This window comes from Littorina saxatilis, linkage group LG9 (assembly GCF_037325665.1).
Source record: "Littorina saxatilis isolate snail1 linkage group LG9, US_GU_Lsax_2.0, whole genome shotgun sequence".
Taxonomy (NCBI): Eukaryota; Metazoa; Mollusca; class Gastropoda; order Littorinimorpha; family Littorinidae; genus Littorina; species Littorina saxatilis.
Window position 1 is genome coordinate 29,662,827 of NC_090253.1, and position 19,403 is coordinate 29,682,229.

A 19,403-nucleotide genomic window follows, 5' to 3' on the forward strand; every position below is an offset into this window, starting at 1 on the left:
CTTTCTCGCCGAACAGACAATCCCTGGCCTCCATACTCACCAGACTTGAACCCTGCTGATTATTTTCTTTGGGGTTATTTGAAAGAAAGAGTGTACACAGGCAATCCAAGGACAAGTGAAGAACTGAAAGAAAGCATCAGAAGAGAGATCAGAAGGATTCCAGCAGAGATGCTTACAGGGGTTGTGGACAACTTCAACGTTCGTCTTGCAGCTGTCATTCAACAACGCGGAGCATGGATTGAGCACATCATCAACTATTGACTCTGTGACTCTGAAAATGCATAGATTTTGATAAGATTTTGTGCATACAAATCTTTAACATTGTAGACTAGTCTATGTGGAATGAAACATGTTGTAAAATGATAATTTCTATCTCAGTTATTGCAAAACAAAATGTGGACACTTTTTATGGCCTACCCGGTATATTTACAATAGTGTACCTCTTTTTCAAAAATTCAACATCCATAATAATGAAACAACCATCCTTGTCACGAACAACATTGTGCACTTTATGTTCAAAATTATTATTAAACATCACCGAAACACCGTTTTTATTAGAGGCGCATCCAGACAACCACACTGAGTAGCCCCAGCATGTTCTTACATATTGTTCATCTTGGTATTTCAAATGTGTTTCCTGTAAAAAATAAATATTACATTTTTTTCCCTCAAAAAATTGAAAACATCTTTCCTTTTCTTACTTTTATTTATCCCGTTACAATTAAACGTACAAATTCGGAAACCGTTCTGTTCACACATTGTGAATAAAAGAACACTCCATATAGACTGGATAACATGCTGTGTGGCATAAAGCCTGTTTAGCATTCAGTCCATTGAACACAAAAGTAAACCACACATTCATAACAACGGCAGTGTGGGAGAACAAGGGAAATAACTGTTCGACACATAGATATGCACTCATTTGAACTAAGGTTGAGTTCGGAAAGTTCGTTGGGTAAACGTCATACTTCGAAAGAAGGCTAAGCTTGTTTGGTGCAGAGAAGACCACACGAGTATACAAAGCTTTGAAACAAACAACATGAAAAACACAAGAAAATGTAGTACAATGTATTACCTTACTGGGAAAATGCAAGTTTCCAGTACAAAGGACTTAACATTTCTTACATACTTGACTAAAATCTTTACAAAAATTGACTATATTCTATACAAGAAACACTTAACAAGGGTAAAAGGAGAAAGAGAATCCGTTAGTCGCCTCTTACGACATGCTGGGGAGCATCGGGTAAATTCTTCCCCCTAACCCGCGGGGGGCCCTCTTGTCTAACAAGTACGATTCTGGTCTTCTTGTCATCTTAATCTTGATGACTACCAAACAACATAAAATGTAAACGCTTCCAACTGACACAGCGTTGTAACAATTAAGTAGCAAATACGCAGTTGGTACTTCAGACGCTGGGCAGTTTCTTTAATTTTTTCAAATCTTTCTCTATTTTGGCGTTTTAATGCTGTTTAGTGCTTTTTACATTAAGTCAAGTTTTGACTAAATGTCTTAACATAGAGGGGGGAATCGAGACGAGGGTCGTGGTGTATGTGCGTGCGTGTGTGTGTGTGTGTGTGTGTGTGTGTGTGTGTGTGTGTGTGTGTGTGTGTGTGTCTGTTTGTATGTGTGTGTAGAGCGATTCAGACTTAACTACTGGACCGATCTTTATGAAATTTGACATGAGAGTTTCTGGGAATGATATCCCCGGACGTTTTTTTCTTTTTTTCAATAAATGTCTTTGATGACGTCATATCCGGCTTTTTGTAAAAGTTGAGGCGGCACTGTCACACCCTCATTTTTCAATCAAATTGATTGAAAATTTGGCCAAGCAATCTTCGACAAAGGACGGACTTCGGTATTGCATTTCAGCTTGGTGGCTTAAAAATTAATTAATGACTTTGGTCATTAAAAATCTGAAATTGTAAAAAAATTATTGTTTTATAAAACGATCCAAATTTATGTTCATCTCATTCTTCATCATTTTCTGATTCCAAAAACATATAAATATGTTATATTTGGATTAAAAACAAGCTCTTAAAATTAAAAATATAAAAATTATGATCAAAATTAAATTTCCGAAATGGTTTTAAAAACTATTTCATCTTATTCCTTGTCGGTTCCTGATTCGAAAAACATATAGATATGATATGTTTGGATTAAAAACACGCTCAGAAAGTTAAAACGAAGAGAGGTACAGTAAAGCGTGCTATGAAGCACAGCGCAACCGCTACCGCGCCAAAAAGGCTTGTCACTTTCTGTTTCACTGCCTTTTGCACTAGCGGCGGACTACGTTCAGTTCCATTCTGTGAGTTCCACAGCTTGAATAAATGTAGTAATTTCGCCTTAACGCGACTTGTTTCAATTAAAATGGACGTCCACAGGCACGAAATCCTCACAGTGAGACCCTTCTGCCCAGTCAGCCCAGTCCTTAACTGGAACAGGCTTGTCCTCTGCGTTCAAAACGTACGACTCAGGTCCTTCTTTTCGAAAGAAGCAAACTCCTTGGAACTGGTAAACCGTTATTTTGATGATGCAGCGACTTTGAGGCTCTTCAGGAAAACGGAAAACTTCAACACTTCCACCTACGAAAGATTGATCGTTATTGCTTTGAGATCGAGCTCGAACCCAAAGCAGATTGTTTATCTTCTCTTTAAAGTACTGTTGTAGTTGGTCGGAGTTTTGTTGATCAAGGACAACACCCTCTGAAGAAAAGCTTTTGAGCTTGGGCTGTGTATCACCTTCTGGCTTTTCACTGATCCCAAAGTAGATTATTCCACCTCTTGGAACTTTGGAAAAAGCTGAAATGTATTTTCCAAGATCGTGTTTATTATCTTCCTTCGGCCCCCACATCATGCCCACTAAATCGTTTGGCTGAAGTCGTTGCGCTATTCGTTTTGCCTGGAGCCACATGCACTCTTGAAAAGGAACAATACCTCTAGGGTAGCCTCCTACTTGTACAACTTGGCCATTTTGAAAGGAAGTATCGTCCGGTAAGTTCAATTTAAGTGGTTCGTTGGAGTAGCCATGACCATCCCTCGCATTTTCCAGAACACGCTGCATTTTATGGTGAGAGGGCTGATTGTCCAATCCCTTGTCCAATGACAGGCTGGAGTGGAAGCAACACGTGCTCATTACACACTTTGAGTCTTTACGCGGCTTCACGCGAACACGGAAGTGATGTGTATCAAGTATCACTCGTTCAAATATGTCATGGTAGCAGGAGTTATCAGGAACAAACTGCATGAGTTCGTTGTTCCATGCTATGTCATACTTATCAAGGATACGAGTGTCCTTAACGTGGAAAATGACAGCATTTCCTTCTGAGCAATTTAGCAAAGCACAGAACAGTTTCTTGAATTCATCCTTCTTAGGTTTGACAACATTGTTATTTCCCTGTTGTAACAGGTCCTCTATGTTGACTTCAGGGAAGAAGACTTGCAGTATAGATGGCTCAAATATATGTTTACATCGAGGACACTCTGAAACAGCGAATACAATTGTATAAGTGGTGTATGCATTCATATCTCTTGGGAGTAAAATGTGTGTGTGTGTGTGTGTGTGTGTGTGTGTGTGTGTGTGTGTGTGTGTGTGTGTGTGTGTGTTTAATTCAGTTGCCTTACATGAAGACTTATCAAAAACGTATTTGTTATATAAAACATTAGATTATATTATGTAGTAATAACAGAGAAATGAGGTAGCAATGGGTTTGATAAAACTAAATGGATTGTTCCCAATAATTATATTTTCTTCAATATTGAAATGCGAACGAAAGAGAGTTATATGCCTCCAGCAAACCAAACATATAGAGATTACACAACGTCATCGAGTGAGGGACCGAAAAATATTGAAACTCGAGGATGATTTTTTTGTGGTATCAACCGAGACCGTAGGTCGAGGTTGATACCACACAAAAAAATCATCCGAGAGTTTCAATATTTTTTGGTCCCTCACAAGATGACGTTTGTGTAATTTGTGTATACAATGATCAACGACAAAGACAAAAATTAAAACAAAAACAACACGAACTCTTTTCCATCGAGGAATGGTGGAAGGAAAATAGTGTGGCGTGTCTTTGGTTTTAGTGGCTTACAAAATGGTATTCGTGAATAAAGTTTCGATTCTTTTATTTTGATTTTGAAAGAAAAAATTAGAGCCGACACAATGCAAACCTGGAAATCACGGTAGAAGCCACTTTCGCGTTCAGTTTGCTTGATCAAGAACTTGTGCGACAGCCATTGTGTAACCAGGAAGTGACGTATCTTTAGCTACACTTGACGTCATTTCAACCTTTTAGAGATGCCCGCATTCCAAAGTGGAGGCAGTTCAACCACCACAGGGTGTTGATTATGGCTCTTGGTGTGGACACTCCCAACTGACCAGAGTCCCACAGTGTTTCCACCTCTTCGTCCGTTAGTGCACACGCTCTTTGAGGTAAGTTTCCTTTCCCTGCTGATTTCAGCTTTTTTTGTTTGCTTTTTGCAACTGCTCGAACGTTTTCAAACAGCGTATCATTGCTGGAAAAAATCTTGCCTTTTCCGTTCGCTGCCATGTGCCGATCGACGGCGGACAGAAATCCTCGAATCGTACCTGGTTCATATTCATCTCCATCTTCGCGTTTCACCGTTGTAAGAAACTTGACAAGAATGTTTGCAACAAGTTTTGGATCCTCAATTTTCGCTATATCAGCTGATCTCATCTGTTTTGCAAACTCTTCGGTTTGAAGAATGAAATCTGAAATCAGCCGTATCACATGTTCAGTTTTTCTTTTGGTGTTGGCGTTTTCTGTATCGGTGATGAGAGCGTTCACATCGTCATCAGTCACTTTCTCGAATCTCCTTTTTTTGGGCGCAGCGGCCATTAAATTTTCGTCCTCTTCATTGAAGTCTTCTAAGAAAAAGTCGCTTATCAAATCAAAATCGCCGTCCATCTTGACGAACGAACGTTGGCGTGTGAATACACAACCGGAAATAGATCTAGATCTAAATTGATCTCTATGACCCGTGCCTTGATACCATTGAGATCATAGGAGATGCACAGCAGTGCCGATACCAGGTTTCTTTAGCTTCACTTTAAAATGATATCAGAACGATAGTTATTCACTTGAAAGTGAACACAGGAGAGTTGTATACACCCCAATACTAACAGCTATCATGTTTTCATCGTGGCAATATCGTTTACTTTGCTATTCTGACCAAGATGTTGGGTTATTAACTTGTATTCTTTTGCTATGCGGTTGGTTTCTGGCGAAAGCAGACACACTTTGATTGCACACGTTTTACGCCGTAGGAACGGCTGCATTAGGCAAACGCCAGTTCCCCGGCTGGGTGCCAGTGTGACCCTCAAAACAAGGTGAGGTTCCCTCTTATATCAGTTTTGGCGTCTTTCATAGTCCTTATTTTCTCAACATAATTGTTTTTGTTTACATAAAGGATATTGAGCAACTTTCGTGGAAATATGGACCAAGGATCGAAATAGGCCTGTGTGAGACATTTCAATCACAATCCCCAAATTCCCCCGCGTGTCTATCAGAATAGCAATATAGAGTCCCAGTCATAGTAGACGATGTTTCGAAATAACTCCATCGGGTTGGTATGGGTTGTCAAAGAGAGAATACTCTTGTTTTTTCAATGACAAATAATTCACACGTGCTCCTATCAACTTATTCACGAAAAGCAAACCAAAAGACTTCACAATGGTGGGATCAACTAGTGAATGTTAGAAAACACTTAGTTTTTGAGAGCTAAGAGGAAACAACTCCACCAGAACTAATTTCAATAGCCTTTTTTGGCAAAGTGACATGCTATCAAATCCAATCATTACGCTTTATGTCAGTCCCGTATCTAATCCATCTGCAGAATTCAAATCATTGTTCTAATACCCTAACACTTGGCTTTTGAGAGCTAAGAGGAAACAACTCCACCATAACTAATTTCAATTGCTAATAAGACTTGATTGCTGATTGCTCTTTTGGCAAAGTGACATGCTATCAAAGCCAATCATTACGCTTTATGTCAGTTCCGTATCTAATCCATCTGCAGAATTCAAATCATTGTTCTAATACCTTATTTACGTTTTATTTTCTTTATGACATTGCGCCTCTTTCCTTACTTGTCTGGTCTTCATCTGAGTCTTCCTGATCTGTATCCATCGGCGTTTGGGTGTTCGGATCTTTCTCTCCTGACATCTTCTGTTTTTGTAAAATAAAATAAAAACGTAAATAAATGAAGGATTTATAGAGATGAAACATAGAGAACAACAGAACTTATAATAGAATGATATAATATTGAGAAAAAAAGGACAGACATTGCAAGAAAATGAGATGAGAATGGAGTGTGTGTTACACAATCAGTACCGCAACATTCGATCGATATATATATCGGTGATAAACTATCGTCCAAAGCAAATAGTTTCTGTGTGTAAGGAGCACCTGAACATTGTGTAATCCAAAGCATATTTAAATGTATGTGAAGTAAACAAGCAGCTACGAATCTACACTGAATACATTGCAAGCAATTAGCCATTTAAGTTGTAAATATGGATATCTCACCTGGCATAATTTATATGTCCGATATTGTCCCGTTGTGTTTGAAGACGTTTGTGTTCAAAGTATTTTCCAGTGGTTTCAGAGTTCAATTCCACACTCAAAATGGTGTTTCATGCATTCAAAAGCTCTTGATCCAGCAAATGATGCCCTTCCATGGAGCGACAAAGCAGTGTATCAACACGTTTGCTGTGTACACAGTCTCTCGCCACAATGTGTATCGCAAAGCCACGATAACATACTGCTTTGCATTACGTTAAGCCACTAAATTATTCAATGCGGGCAGCCATGTTGTTTCGTTTACCGTTAGGTGTGTACAACACAAGGCTGAGTGGAAAGCTGGGATATCTAGTACGGCCGCTCAACACAACCAGGCATAGTGATCATGTGCTGGTAGGCGTGTCGTTTCCCTGTGGCAATGCGTTTAGCCAATCGAAACCGGCACAGGTAGAACATTATTACTATCACCACAGACATATGATCTACACGTTCGTATTCCCCTTCACTGGATCTGTCAACGCCCGTTTTAACCGCTTGCTTCTCTTCATATAATAAACCGCCCATAGAGCGCCGTCCTTCCGAACGAAATCTTCAGAATCTCATACTTGGTAGGGAAATCTTGTTGTGAAATGTCGTCGGAGCCTTTCGGTGATTGATGAATGTATTTTTGGAGCTGGACTGCCAACATATTGTTAGTCACACTTGATATGACACATGCTCGAAAACTTAAGTGTAATATTCGAAGTTAAAAGTACTAATTTAACGTGGGCTACAGTGTTCCCGGATACCTCACTCGACAGTGACTTCACCTTTTGTGAAAAAGCAACATGGGGGATTGTATCACCGCGCGTCGTCTGCATATAACGGTGGTTAGCTACTTCTAATAAATGCACTTCTGAAACCGGAACATTGTGATTCGTGACTCGAGATACAAGTGTTCCTTTATGTGGAAGAGTTGGGAACGATTACACTCAAGCAAAGTTTCCTGTTTTTTGGGGGGCATGTTTCGTGGTTTAGAACGTGCTTTTCTGCTTGTGGACTATTAATATTCTGCATGCTGCATTGTGTTGCTGCAGTAGTTTATGCAACGCAACAACTGTCAGTACGCTTTGTGTTTTTTTCTCCCACAATGTGTTCTGTGAAGGATTAGTTAGCGGCGGTTTATGTGTGACTGATCCACAGCTACGGCAGTACGCAATCTGAACCTGTCAACCAAGATGAATATAAAATTAGGGTGACAAAAAACTTCACAATGTGTTGATCGAAAAATGTAAAGCATTTGCTCGTATTCATTTCGACATCAGTATGCACGTAGTAACAGTCCTATTTACTGTGTGAACATGTGTTGGGCGTGCCTGAGCAAGTGTTGCATCGAACGCTTCATTGACGAAAAAGGTAATCCGATAATCATTATCCATAGCAACCTCTAAAGACACAGCGAACTCATATATCTGATATCACTTACCATTTAGATTACATGTAAATTCAAGTGGCATGCCGTCTCTCTCTCTCTCTCTTATATTTTGTAATTGTCTTACGTTTGTATATATATATATATACATGTAATATATATACATGTATTTAATATTAGAATAGTCCCTCTCTGGGCGAGGGCTGGTTGAAAAGAAGCTCGTTTATATTGCTTATGCCACAACTCTCGTAAAATAAAATTTGATTTGATTTGATTTGATCTCTCTCTCTCTCTCTCTCTCTCTCTCTCTCTCTCTCTCTCTCTCTCTCTCTCTCTCTTCGGAGTCTTTTAAGCAGAAAAGGATAATCTGTGTTCATAAAATGTATTAGAACAGTACGGTAAAATGTTCAACATAACTGTCTAAAATGTTCATGTAGAGCTCTCCAATGACCCTGCAACATTTGCCTTCTTAAATTGTTATCTTATTTTAAAGCGATCCAAACTGAAAAAAACCGTCCATTTCTTTATTATGCAATATGTTTCAAATTCTGCCACTACTTTTTTATGACTGTGTGTTAGGTGATCTATCATGAGAAGAGGGTCCTACTACTGAGACCGTAGCTAATTGACACGAAGAGCACACGCTAAACAATCATGTTCATAACTACGGACTAAATTAAAATAGAGTTATTTTGTCTGATACCACGTGCAAACTATCATTGCTAAATATAAGAGTAAAGAACAAGGTCGCATTAATACAGATACTGATTAAAGTTACCACACAAACATGTTTCCTGGTAAGGAACAAAACCCAAAGCTTCACACACTTGCATGCATTGATGACCTCCACATGTGATCCAAGTCTAGTTGATCCTCGTCAATTTTCAAAATCACTAGCGTTCAAGTTCGGGGAAATATTTTCTTGAAAGTTTGGGAAGTGGTAGTTTTTCAACTTCAGAAACGTCCAGGGCCCGAAGTACATGACACAAGTTTGTCTAATGTCTAATGTTAGTGTAGGGCGACATAGGGGAATTATAACATGACTTAAATGGCATTGCGAAAGAATGGCAGACAATTTTCTTCTGAATCATGTAATGTGTGACAAAGGTAAATCAGCACAACCACCAAAACCGAAACAACAACATCAACATCAACAACAACACAAACGATAACAACAACACAAAGGGACAGCATAGATATAAAGTATGATGTGAAAACACATCTGTTCAGAAAGTATCTTACGGTGTTGGTTGATCCGATTTTTCCTGAATACACGTGTTTTCTTCGGAAGAAAACACATTCCCAGGGTTTGATTACATTTGGATGTGTATTCAATTTAGTTGAACCTTGTGTTATTTCAAAGTCGTAGATCAAATCGAAGGAGAGTTGTGTAACCGGATTCCTTTTGAGGGGGCCTGTATCCTCATTAAAAGTTTGCAGGGAGAGGCTGAAGATTGCCAAGGAGAGCAACTATCTTTACTTTACTCTGGCCCTATATGTGTAGTGTAGCACAGTCTGGTAGTCTATGCCTCGCGTTGTGTTCAAATACATGTGCCTACTTTACTGGCTGACTTCGGTATTCACAGGAAACCGTGTGTATGAATATTGTGGTGTATGTTTTGGATGCCAGAATTCACGACGTACAGTTTTAGCAACACTTATTTACAGGACAACAGTCAAGGAGAGGCAGAAGTTACAACACATGACATAAAGCAAGCTCAAACACCTACATTCTGTAACCGACACACACATGTTCACGCTCACACATCTCGTACGTACAGTGGTATTCACCATAACTCATAGGAGACAGTTACAAGGTTTTATTTACACTATGATGAACATAAAAACAATTCAGAAACCAATCAAACAAATCATCAAATAATCCGGAAATCCTAAATCATAGTTCTTACCTAGCGTTAGATGCCCAACTCAGTAATTAGCACCCACGGCTCTTTACTTATGTCTTCTACTATCTCATTTCTGCCCTGTTCAGTTCAAAAACAAGACAGACACGGCAACAGTACGCATATTCAACACTGAAGGACGGAGCGATCATGCCAAACGTTCAGCATTTAAATTCAACGCTGAGAGACAAACGGATATTCAATACGCATAGCATTTAAATTCAACGCTGAGAGACAAAACGAACAAGCAAAACGTTCAGCATTTAAATTCAACGCTAAGAGACAAAACGAACAAGCAAAACGTTCAACATTTACATTCAACGCTGAGAGACAAACGAATATGCAATACGCACAGCATTTAAAGTCAACTTTCTTTCTTTATTTGGTGTTTAACGTCGTATTTAAAGTCAACGCTGAGAGACAAAATGATCAAGCAAAACTGTAATGGATTCAATTCCTGCAGAATGCAACATTTCAAACGCACATCTGACTCCCATGCATGTTCATTCCTTCACATACAGGAACCGCAACCCAAACACAGAAATAAATAATAATAAGTGTAGTATGCACCAAGTCACATCTATATCACATTTTATTATAGGCTATATACACACATTTCAACACATTTTTGACATATAAAATAAGTAATAAATGCACAATCAATAAACACAAGTAGTTTCCAGAGGAAAACTATAGACACAGTCCACAGTCCACGAACACTTAACACATACACAATGTAGTCTCGACCATGATGAGCGGAAAGTCGTTGAGCTTCACACGAATCCTCTTCCGAGTGTCGATGACAACTACACAGTAATAATACATATGACGTCAGGTTACAAATATGCCTCACGCGGTATATCACCAACGACGACAACTGCCGAAGAAACTATGTCGAATAAGGTGACACTGAGACTTGACTAAACAAGTCCACTACAACCCAGGCAGCAGAGTAATATGCCCAGCATATGACAAACATATGACATGGCATGTGGAAATCATATAGTAAAACCATATGTCAGTCATAGATAAATTGCAAATGGTTTTGGAATGGCTACCATATGGTTTTTAGGTGAAAATGACATGTCAAAAACACTAGTTTGCCACATCACAAGTGACATTGTCATATGGAAACCTCATTTACACCACATTACAAGTGACACTGACATATGAAAATCATGTGTTTGCCATATCACAAATGACATTGGCATATGCAAATTACATGGTTGCCATGAAACAAATGATATTGTTTGCTATATGTCACATGTTTACTGTATGAATGACATGTCTTCGTCATATGTTTGACCGATACTTCGAACCTCACAGACACACACTCAATCACACATTTTCACAACAAAAGACAAAACAACAGTCTGAAGATCATACTTTATATTCAATATCATAATAATAAGCCAACTTGTATCTTTTCTCCGTAAGGAATCAATGAAACAAAGTCACAGCAGGAATAATACTCCCAAGTCAGCCAAACACACACACATTAAGGGAAAAAAAGTCTTTAAAGTATAGTTTAAAAAACTAAAACAAAAAAAGTACCCGCAACTCTCCTCCAAAAAGGCTCTGTAGTGAACCCATGACTATGACTATCGCATCACTTCAGGGTTGGACCTTGAGTGTGTGTGGTGAATAACCATCGCAGCACTGGGAATGTAATCTCTGCAGTATGATTTAAAGACAAGTTTTGGATTGAGAAGAATTAATCTGCTTTAAAATTTGGTTTCAGGATCATATGTTAACTTAAGATAATCAGTCCTACACTCTGAATGTGGGTCAACTCAAGGTTTGTCACTCTTCAGCTTTCTGGATGATGCACAGGGGTGGTGTCTTGGACAGAACTTCTCCCCCATCGCCAGAGTTTAGCACCACCGACTGTGCCAAAACAGATATCCCTGATCACGAAGATGTGTGAGCTTGATCGGCTGACATCTTGCAAGACTTTGTTACATGAGGCATGGTACCTGGAAAAAAAGAGAAAAAATAGAACCTGATAGAATGAAGTGTAGCCAGAGGAAAATGTTTACCATTTGACAGTGTAAAATTGTATGACTGGAGGACACTACATTCTTTAACAGAGATTTTTCTCAGACTTTTTTTATCGCCGCTTACTGATTGGTTAGCAATAGCCAAACTAACGCCAAACTGCTCTTATCGCATTAAGAGGTAGCTCCGATAGCCCCGATAGCTGCACTGGCCTTCGAAGTCGAACAAGAATCGTCGCTTAAAACAAGTTTGAGCGTTTGCACTGTTCACAAGGGCAGCAAATTTGATCTGATTTGGCACCGACTTAAATGAACAAAACTTAAGTCACAACCTGACTCACCAAAGAGAAAATAACAAATTGAGGTTGGGAGAGAGAGAAATCTTGAAGTTGAACAGTTATTGATTTATAAGGCTAAAGCCTCGGTCATACAGGCGACTCAGTCGTTGCCATTCAGTCTTGCGATTCAGTCTTTGGCCGATCGCACATCACATCGTAGGCCATTGACACGTCACACGATGAACGATAGACGAACGACTGGAGAACGATAACTCCACGTGAGTGGGGCAGAAGTGACGTGTCATAGTGAACACGGCAAACGCGCTTTGCTAAATGTTCGAACGTCGCTCTACCTTTCTGAAAAATTCCTTTCAGCATTACGCCTTTGCAAGAAATAAAGTTCCCAGACAGCTGCAATTAATGTTTTCCGACCGCTGTACACGCCTAAAACGTCTCCTTTATATCTGAGTAAAAAACTGTTCTTCCAAAAAGTTTTGAATCGACGAAGAGACGCTGTACGCCACAGTCCGCCATTATTTTACGTCACGGCGTCAAGGCCGCAGCAACGCGTTCTGATTGGCTCTGCATCTGCGATTGACCGACGACTGGATCGCAGGAATATAGAACATGTTCTAAACCTCAAAGCTACGAGTGAATCGCATGAGACTGAGTCGCAGACTTGTCGTAGCTGTTTTCTACGACTGAGTCGGCTGTGTGACAGGGTAAATCGCGCGACTCAGTCGCATGTGTGACAGCCCTCTAAGTGATATATGAATGGTTACTTACCTCGACTCAAAAAGCAAGGTCTTGTTTGTAGTTCAGAGTATGTTTGACCTGACCGAAGCTGTTCATTACTGCCACCCTGAAAAGATATCACAGAAATAATTAATGCTTGATGAAGACATATGCAATTGCAAAAAACTCTTACCAAAAATACCCATTCAGGTTACAGAACTAAAAATAAATCCTCTGAATAATAAAACTGAGAAAACTGAGCCTATTACTATGAGTATGGCTGGGGGACACTACATTCTTTTACATTTGATGAATTATTTTTTTTTGAAATGAATAAAATCTTTGAGAGAATTTGACAGTTAAGGTTCATAGAGACTGGTCCATTATGTTTTCTCAAATTACTGGGCATAACTCTCATACACACACAAAGAAAAAAAGGTGAAAAGGGTAGGAGCGAGCTGACAGTCACTCAAAAACTGCACTGCAAGGAGTTGAAATAAATTGATGAATAATCACACCGACAGAAAACTATATCCCTGCCTAGATTTTCAGATCATCTGAAAACATTTAAGTGCTATACACATGACAGACGAGCAAACAACTTTCCCCCGACTCGAAGTCGTTTGAAAATACCTCCTGGGTTGTCGGCAAAAAGTCAGCCATGTGAACGGCTCCAGCAATTTAGAAACAATTAAGGTAAGACTTAGCAGCGACTCCAAAAACTGCTGGACTTGGCCGTGGAATAACAAAGATATTCCGCAGACTTTTCTTATCGCCGCTTACTGATTGGTTAGCTATAGCAAAACTATCGCCAAACTGCTCTTACTGCATTAGGAGGTAGCTCCGATAGCTGCACTGGTATTCAAAGTCGGACAAGAATCGTCGCTTAAAATAAGTTTGAGCGTTTTTGCTGTTCACAAGGGCAGCAATTTTGATTTGATTTGGCGCTGACTAAAATTGTTTCAAAGTAGGGGGAAAGTTGGTACAAAGTCTGCCATGTGAACAAAACTTAAGTCACAACCTGACTCACCAAAGAAAAAAGAAAAAATTGAGGTTGGGAGAGAGAGAAATCTTGAAGTTGAACAGTTATTGATTTATAAGGCTAAATGATATGTGAATGGTTACTTACCTCAACTCAAAAAGCAAGGTCTTGTTTGTAGTTCAGAGTATGTTTGACCTGACCAAAGCTGTTCATTACTGCCACCCTGAAAAGATATCACAGAAATAATTAATGCTTGATGAAGACATATGCAATTGCAAAAAACTCTTACCAAAAAAACCCATTCAGGTTACAGAACTAAAAATAAATCCTCTGAATAATAAAACTGAGAAAATTGAGCCTATTACTATGAGTATGGCTGGGGGACACTACATTCTTTTACATTTGATGAATTTTTTTTTTAAAATGAATAAAATCTTTGAGAGAATTTGACAGTTAAGGTTCATAGAGACTGGTCTATTATGTTTTCTCAAATTACTGAGCATAACTCTCACACACACACAAAGAAAAAAAGTTGAAATGGGTAGGAGCGAGCTGACAGTCACTCAAAAACTGCACTGAAAGGAGTTGAAATAAACTGATGAATAATCACACCGACACAAAACTATATCCCTGCCTAGATTTTCAGATCTGAAAACATTTAAGTGCTGTTCACATGAGAGACGAGCAAACAACTTTCCCCCGACTCGAAGTCGTTTGAAAATACCTCCTGGGTCGTCGGCAAAAAGTCAGCCATGTGAACGGCTCCAGCAATTTAGAAACAATTAAGGTACGACTTAGCAGCGACTCCAAAAACTGCTGGACTTGGCCGGGGAATAACAAAGATATTCCGCAGACTTTTCTTATCGCCGCTTACTGATTGGTTAGCTATAGCAAAACTATCGCCAAACTGCTCTTACTGCATTAGGAGGTAGCTCCGATAGCTGCACTGGTATTCAAAGTCGGACAAGAATCGTCGCTTAAAACAAGTTTGAGCGTTTTTGCTGATCACAAGGGCAGCAATTTTGATTTGATTTGGCGCTTTCTTTCTTTATTTGGTGTTTAACGTCGTTTTCAACCACGAAGGTTATAATTTGGCGCTGACTAAAATTGTTTCAAAGTAGGGGTAAAGTTGGTACAGAGTCTGCCATGTGAACAAAACTTAAGTCACAACCTGACTCACCAAAGAAAAAAGAAAAAATTGAGGTTGGGAGAGAGAGAAATCTTGAAGTTGAACAGTTATTGATTTATAAGGCTAAGTGATATGTGAATAGTGACTTACCTCAACTCAAAAAGCAAGGTCTTGTTTGTAGTTCAGAGTATGTTTGACCTGACCAAAGCTGTTCATTACTGCCACCCTGAAAAGATATCACAGAAATAATTAATGCTTGATGAAGACATATGCAATTACAAAAAACTCTTACCAAAAAAACCTATTCAGGTTACAGAACTAAAAATAAATCCTCTGAATAATAAAACTGAGCCTATTACTATGAGTATGGCTGGGGGACACTACATTCTTTTACAATATGATGAATATTTTTTGTTTAAATGAATAAAATCTTTGAGAGAATTTGACAGTTAAGGTTCATAGAGACTGGTCTATTATGTTTTCTCAAATTACTGAGCATAACTCTCACACACACACGAAGAGAAAAAAGGTGAAAAGGGTAGGAGCGAGCTGACAGTCACTCAATAACTGCACTGAAAGGAGTTGCAATAAATTGATGAATAATCACACTGACACAAAACTATACCCCTGCCTATAGATTTTCGCTTTTAGATCATCAGAAAACATTTAAGTGCTGTTCACATGGCAGACGAGCAAACAACTTTTCCTCAACTTAGTTGTTTAAAAATATCTCCTGGGTTGCTGGCAAAAAGTCAGCCATGTGAACGGCGCTAGCAAGTTAGAAACAATTAAGGTAGGACTTAGCAGCGACTCCAAAAACTGCTGGACTTGGCCATGGAATAAACAAAGATATTCCGCTGACTTTTCTTATAGCCGCTTACTGATTGGTTAGCTATAGTCAGGGCCTAGCATTGGATAAAGTGTGTTCAGCTTACAAAGGCGGGGGTCTGGGGGCCGCCCCCTGAATTTGAAGATTTTTTTGGAGATTTTTTTTTCTCCTAAAATGACCCCCCCCCCCCCCCCCCCCCCCCCCAAAGAAGATTGAGCAACTAAATTATGCCATAGTCCGTATCGGCACATTACTTCTTCTGACTTGCCTTCGGAACGAAATCCAGCCATTCCCACTTCCAGGAATACCTGGATTCTTTGTCACTGAATGGCTGACCACGTTCAACAATGTCGCTTCGATACATTATTTCAAGTCTAGAGCCACAAAACACCGGCACAAAGCATGCTCGCGCGATGCCAGAGGAAGTGCGTGCTCAAGCAAACTGTCAAACCGATTGAGAATTGAACCGAACGGCGCACAAAACGAAAGCTGGGACTGTTTGGGTTTACCGTTTGGGAATAACAGGTTTTTGCATTTCGGCGTACACCAAATCGAGTTCCGCGTACTGGAGATGTTATTTCGGCGTAAAGTACGCCGAACGGCTTACAATGCTAGGCCCTGTATAGTCAAACTATAGCCAAACTGCTTTTGTCGCATTAGGAGGTAGCTCCAATAGCTGCACTGGCCTTCAAATTCTGACAAGAATCGTTGCTTATAACAATAATCGCTTATCGTCGTTTGATAGTTTGCGCTGTTTACAACACAAGGGTAGCACTTTTTATTTGATTTGGCACTGACTAAAACTGTTTTAAAGTAGGGGGATAGTTGGTACAAAGTCTGCCATGTAAACAAAAGTCACAACCTGACTCACCAAAGAGAAAATAAAAAAAATTGAGGTTGGGCGAGAGAGAAATCTTGAGGTTGAACAGTTATTGATTCATGAGGCAGAGTGATATGAATGGTTACTTACCTGGACTCAATAAGCTAGGTCTTGTTTGTAGTTCAGAGTATGTTTGACCTGACTGAAGCTGTTCATTACCGCCACCTTGAACAAATATCACAGAAATAGTTAACATTTGATGAAGATGCAATTTACATTTGATGGATGACATTTTTTTTTAAATGAAGACAGAAAAAAATCTTTAAAAAGTCCACACTTGTTCATCAATAAAAAACAGACATGCCTGGGTAATTTGAAAATAAAAAAATAAAGCAATCATCAACATACCACCCTGTTTTTCTTCTTTACTGAAAACAATGCATTTGTTTCCCTAAACCAGTAAAAAAAAAAAATTGACACATCTGCTTTTATTACTTTAAAAAGGTTCTACAAAAGAATAAAAGACAAAATAAGCCAAATTCATAAAACAAAAAGACCCTGACAAATGTGTCGCTGTCAACGATGCATTTGTTGCTATTGAGATATACCTGTACATCTTCACCTGGCCGCAGTAGCGAAACCACAGTCTGCGTTAGCGGCGTCTGTGGCGATGTTGTCTGTTGAGAGCTGAGGTCACTGTCCATCTCAGCTTTCTTCAAGTTCAAACACACTGTCTGCATACTCATGGCTTTCTGAAAAATAAATCCTTGAAATTAATTAGGGACACAATGATTCATCATTCACAAGCCTCAAAGTCACACTCACAACAAAAACAAAATTGGAATGTATAATATAATTTAAAAACAATTAAGGTAAGACTTAGCAGCGACTACAAAAGCTGCTGCACTTGGCCGTGGAATAAAAAAGATATTCCGCTGACTTTTCTTATCGCCGCTTACTGATTGGTTAGCTATAGAGTCAAACAATAGCCAAACTGCTTTTGTCGCATTAGGAGGTAGCTCCAATAGCTGCACTGGCCTACAAAGTCTGACAAGAATCGTTGCTTAAAACAAGTTTGACAGTTTGCACTGTTTAGCAGTTTACATCACAAGGGTAGCACTTTTGATTTGATTTGGCGCTGACTAAAATTGTTTCAAAGTAGGGGGAAAGTTGGTACAAAGTCTGCCATGTAAACAAAAGTCACAACCTGACTCACCAAAGAGAAAAAAATTTGAGGTTGGAAGAGAGAGAAATCTTGAAGTTGAACGGTTATTGATTTATGAGGCAGAGCGATATAAATGGTTACTTACATTGACTCAATACGCAAGGTCCTGTTTGTAGTTCAGATCAGAGTATGTTTGAACTGACCGAAGCTGTTCATTACCGCCACCTTGAACAAATATCACAGAAATAGTTAACACTTGATGAAGATGCAATTTACATGTCATTTGATGGATGACATTTTTTTAAATGAAGACAGAAACAAATCTTTAAAAAGTCCACACTTGTTCATCAATGAAAACAAAATTGAAATACATGTATAATCAGTAGATTAGAAACCAGAAGTTTACCAACAGACAGGAAGCTGATAAATGTTAAATGAGAATGTAAAAAACTACCATCCAATTCGCAGGTTACATACATTTGTTTACTTCAACAAAAATCGGGTTGGTTGAATTTTACATCGTGTGTAATGTAGATCAGCTCGCGAATAAAATATATTATTCAATCACTATCAATATCATGAATATGAAAAGCAGAGTCTCGTCTACTTGTGAACAATGTTTCAAACGATTATATTTGAAGCGAACGGGTAAGACATGTGTTGTAATTTAGTAACCTCCCCGATTTGTGTGTGCATGTGACCGGCGAATCGGAGCATTTTCACTGTTACTGTTTTAATTTTAATTCTATTCTGAAAACCAAACCACAACATCAATCAACATCATGTTTTTGGAAAAGTTAGTTGACTCACACCTCGTTCAGAAAAAAAACAACCTTGGATGAATAGAACAGTGTTCTTCTAGGCAAAAAAAAAATAAAATCGAGAATGCGACTGTGACTGTGAGGCCCCCCTCCCAATCCCGGCATCAGTCATCAAATTCGAAATCAAATTGTTCCATCAGTTAATTCACTTAGTACTTCGTTAGACAATCAATCTTCATTTTAGAATGAAAGACAAGGATTACCTTACATCCAATAAGCAACTCAAAATACAAGGCAGGAAGATAAAAGGGTGAAAAACGCCACAACATGTGGCATACTCCATAGCGCCAACCGGAAATGATCGAGATCATTAATTAACAAGGGAAATAACTGAAAGATATTGCTCTTTGCAGTTGTTATTGTCTCCCTTAAAACAAATGGCTCACTGAACTAAACATTATGAGTGTAGTCTAAATGCTCAGTTGACCAAAAAACAAAACTTCAGCAACTTTTTTTTAACCAAAATTTTTTTTAATTGAAAGTTGGCAGTCTCTTTGTTTTTAGATTTATTTTATCAAATTAAAAAAAATAAAAAGACTGAGAACAAATTTTATGATAAAAATTTAATAAAAATCCAATACATAAAATAAAAATATTTGTTTAAAAATAAAATGTATTCTTTGAACCCAAACTGTCTGAAAATAAATTTAAAAATAACCGCATAAGGTTATAAATGCAATTAAAATTCTAAATAAAAAAAATGTCACCAAGAAGAATAACTAATTTTTATGTTAAAATGTCAAAATTAAATACAGGTAAAAAAAATAAACATAAAAAGAATTGTTTTTAT

The 19,403-nt window shown here is 38.6% G+C and overlaps 1 protein-coding gene and 1 long non-coding RNA gene across 6 annotated transcripts; both read right to left on the reverse strand.

Annotated features, from left to right (window-relative positions):
* Nucleotides 1-2,359: 2,359 nt before the first annotated feature.
* Nucleotides 2,360-7,210, reverse strand: LOC138977406 (uncharacterized). The gene is made up of 3 exons (XM_070350295.1): nt 6,549-7,210; nt 6,110-6,188; nt 2,360-3,480 (listed from the first exon to the last, which is right to left on the reverse strand). Exons 2-3 carry the CDS (start codon nt 6,183-6,185, stop codon nt 2,360-2,362), a joined length of 1,197 nt encoding a protein of 398 aa, XP_070206396.1. The 5' UTR covers nt 6,186-6,188; nt 6,549-7,210.
* A 4,021-nt stretch (nt 7,211-11,231) lies between these two features.
* LOC138975832 (uncharacterized) lies at nt 11,232-19,045 on the reverse strand. 5 transcript variants are annotated; one of them, XR_011458775.1, is made up of 8 exons: nt 18,822-19,045; nt 17,938-18,017; nt 17,236-17,375; nt 16,778-16,852; nt 15,129-15,204; nt 13,997-14,072; nt 12,919-12,994; nt 11,232-11,833 (listed from the first exon to the last, which is right to left on the reverse strand). It is a non-coding gene; the product is annotated as an uncharacterized lncRNA (long non-coding RNA). The 5 variants fall into 5 exon arrangements; XR_011458774.1 differs by having other exon boundaries at nt 17,250-17,379; nt 18,817-19,044; XR_011458772.1 differs by having other exon boundaries at nt 18,817-19,043.
* Between the last annotated feature and the right edge of the window lie 358 nt (nt 19,046-19,403).

Excerpts from the sequence above, each read along its gene's own strand:
- LOC138977406 (XM_070350295.1), bottom strand. The coding sequence starts at position 6,185 with ATGTCAGGAGAGAAAGATCCGAACACCCAAACGCCGATGGATACAGAT. Across the intron at positions 3,481-6,109 it reads CTCAGATGAAGACCAGACAA|AGTGTCCTCGATGTAAACAT; the intron begins GTAAGGAAAGAG and ends TCGCTGTTTCAG.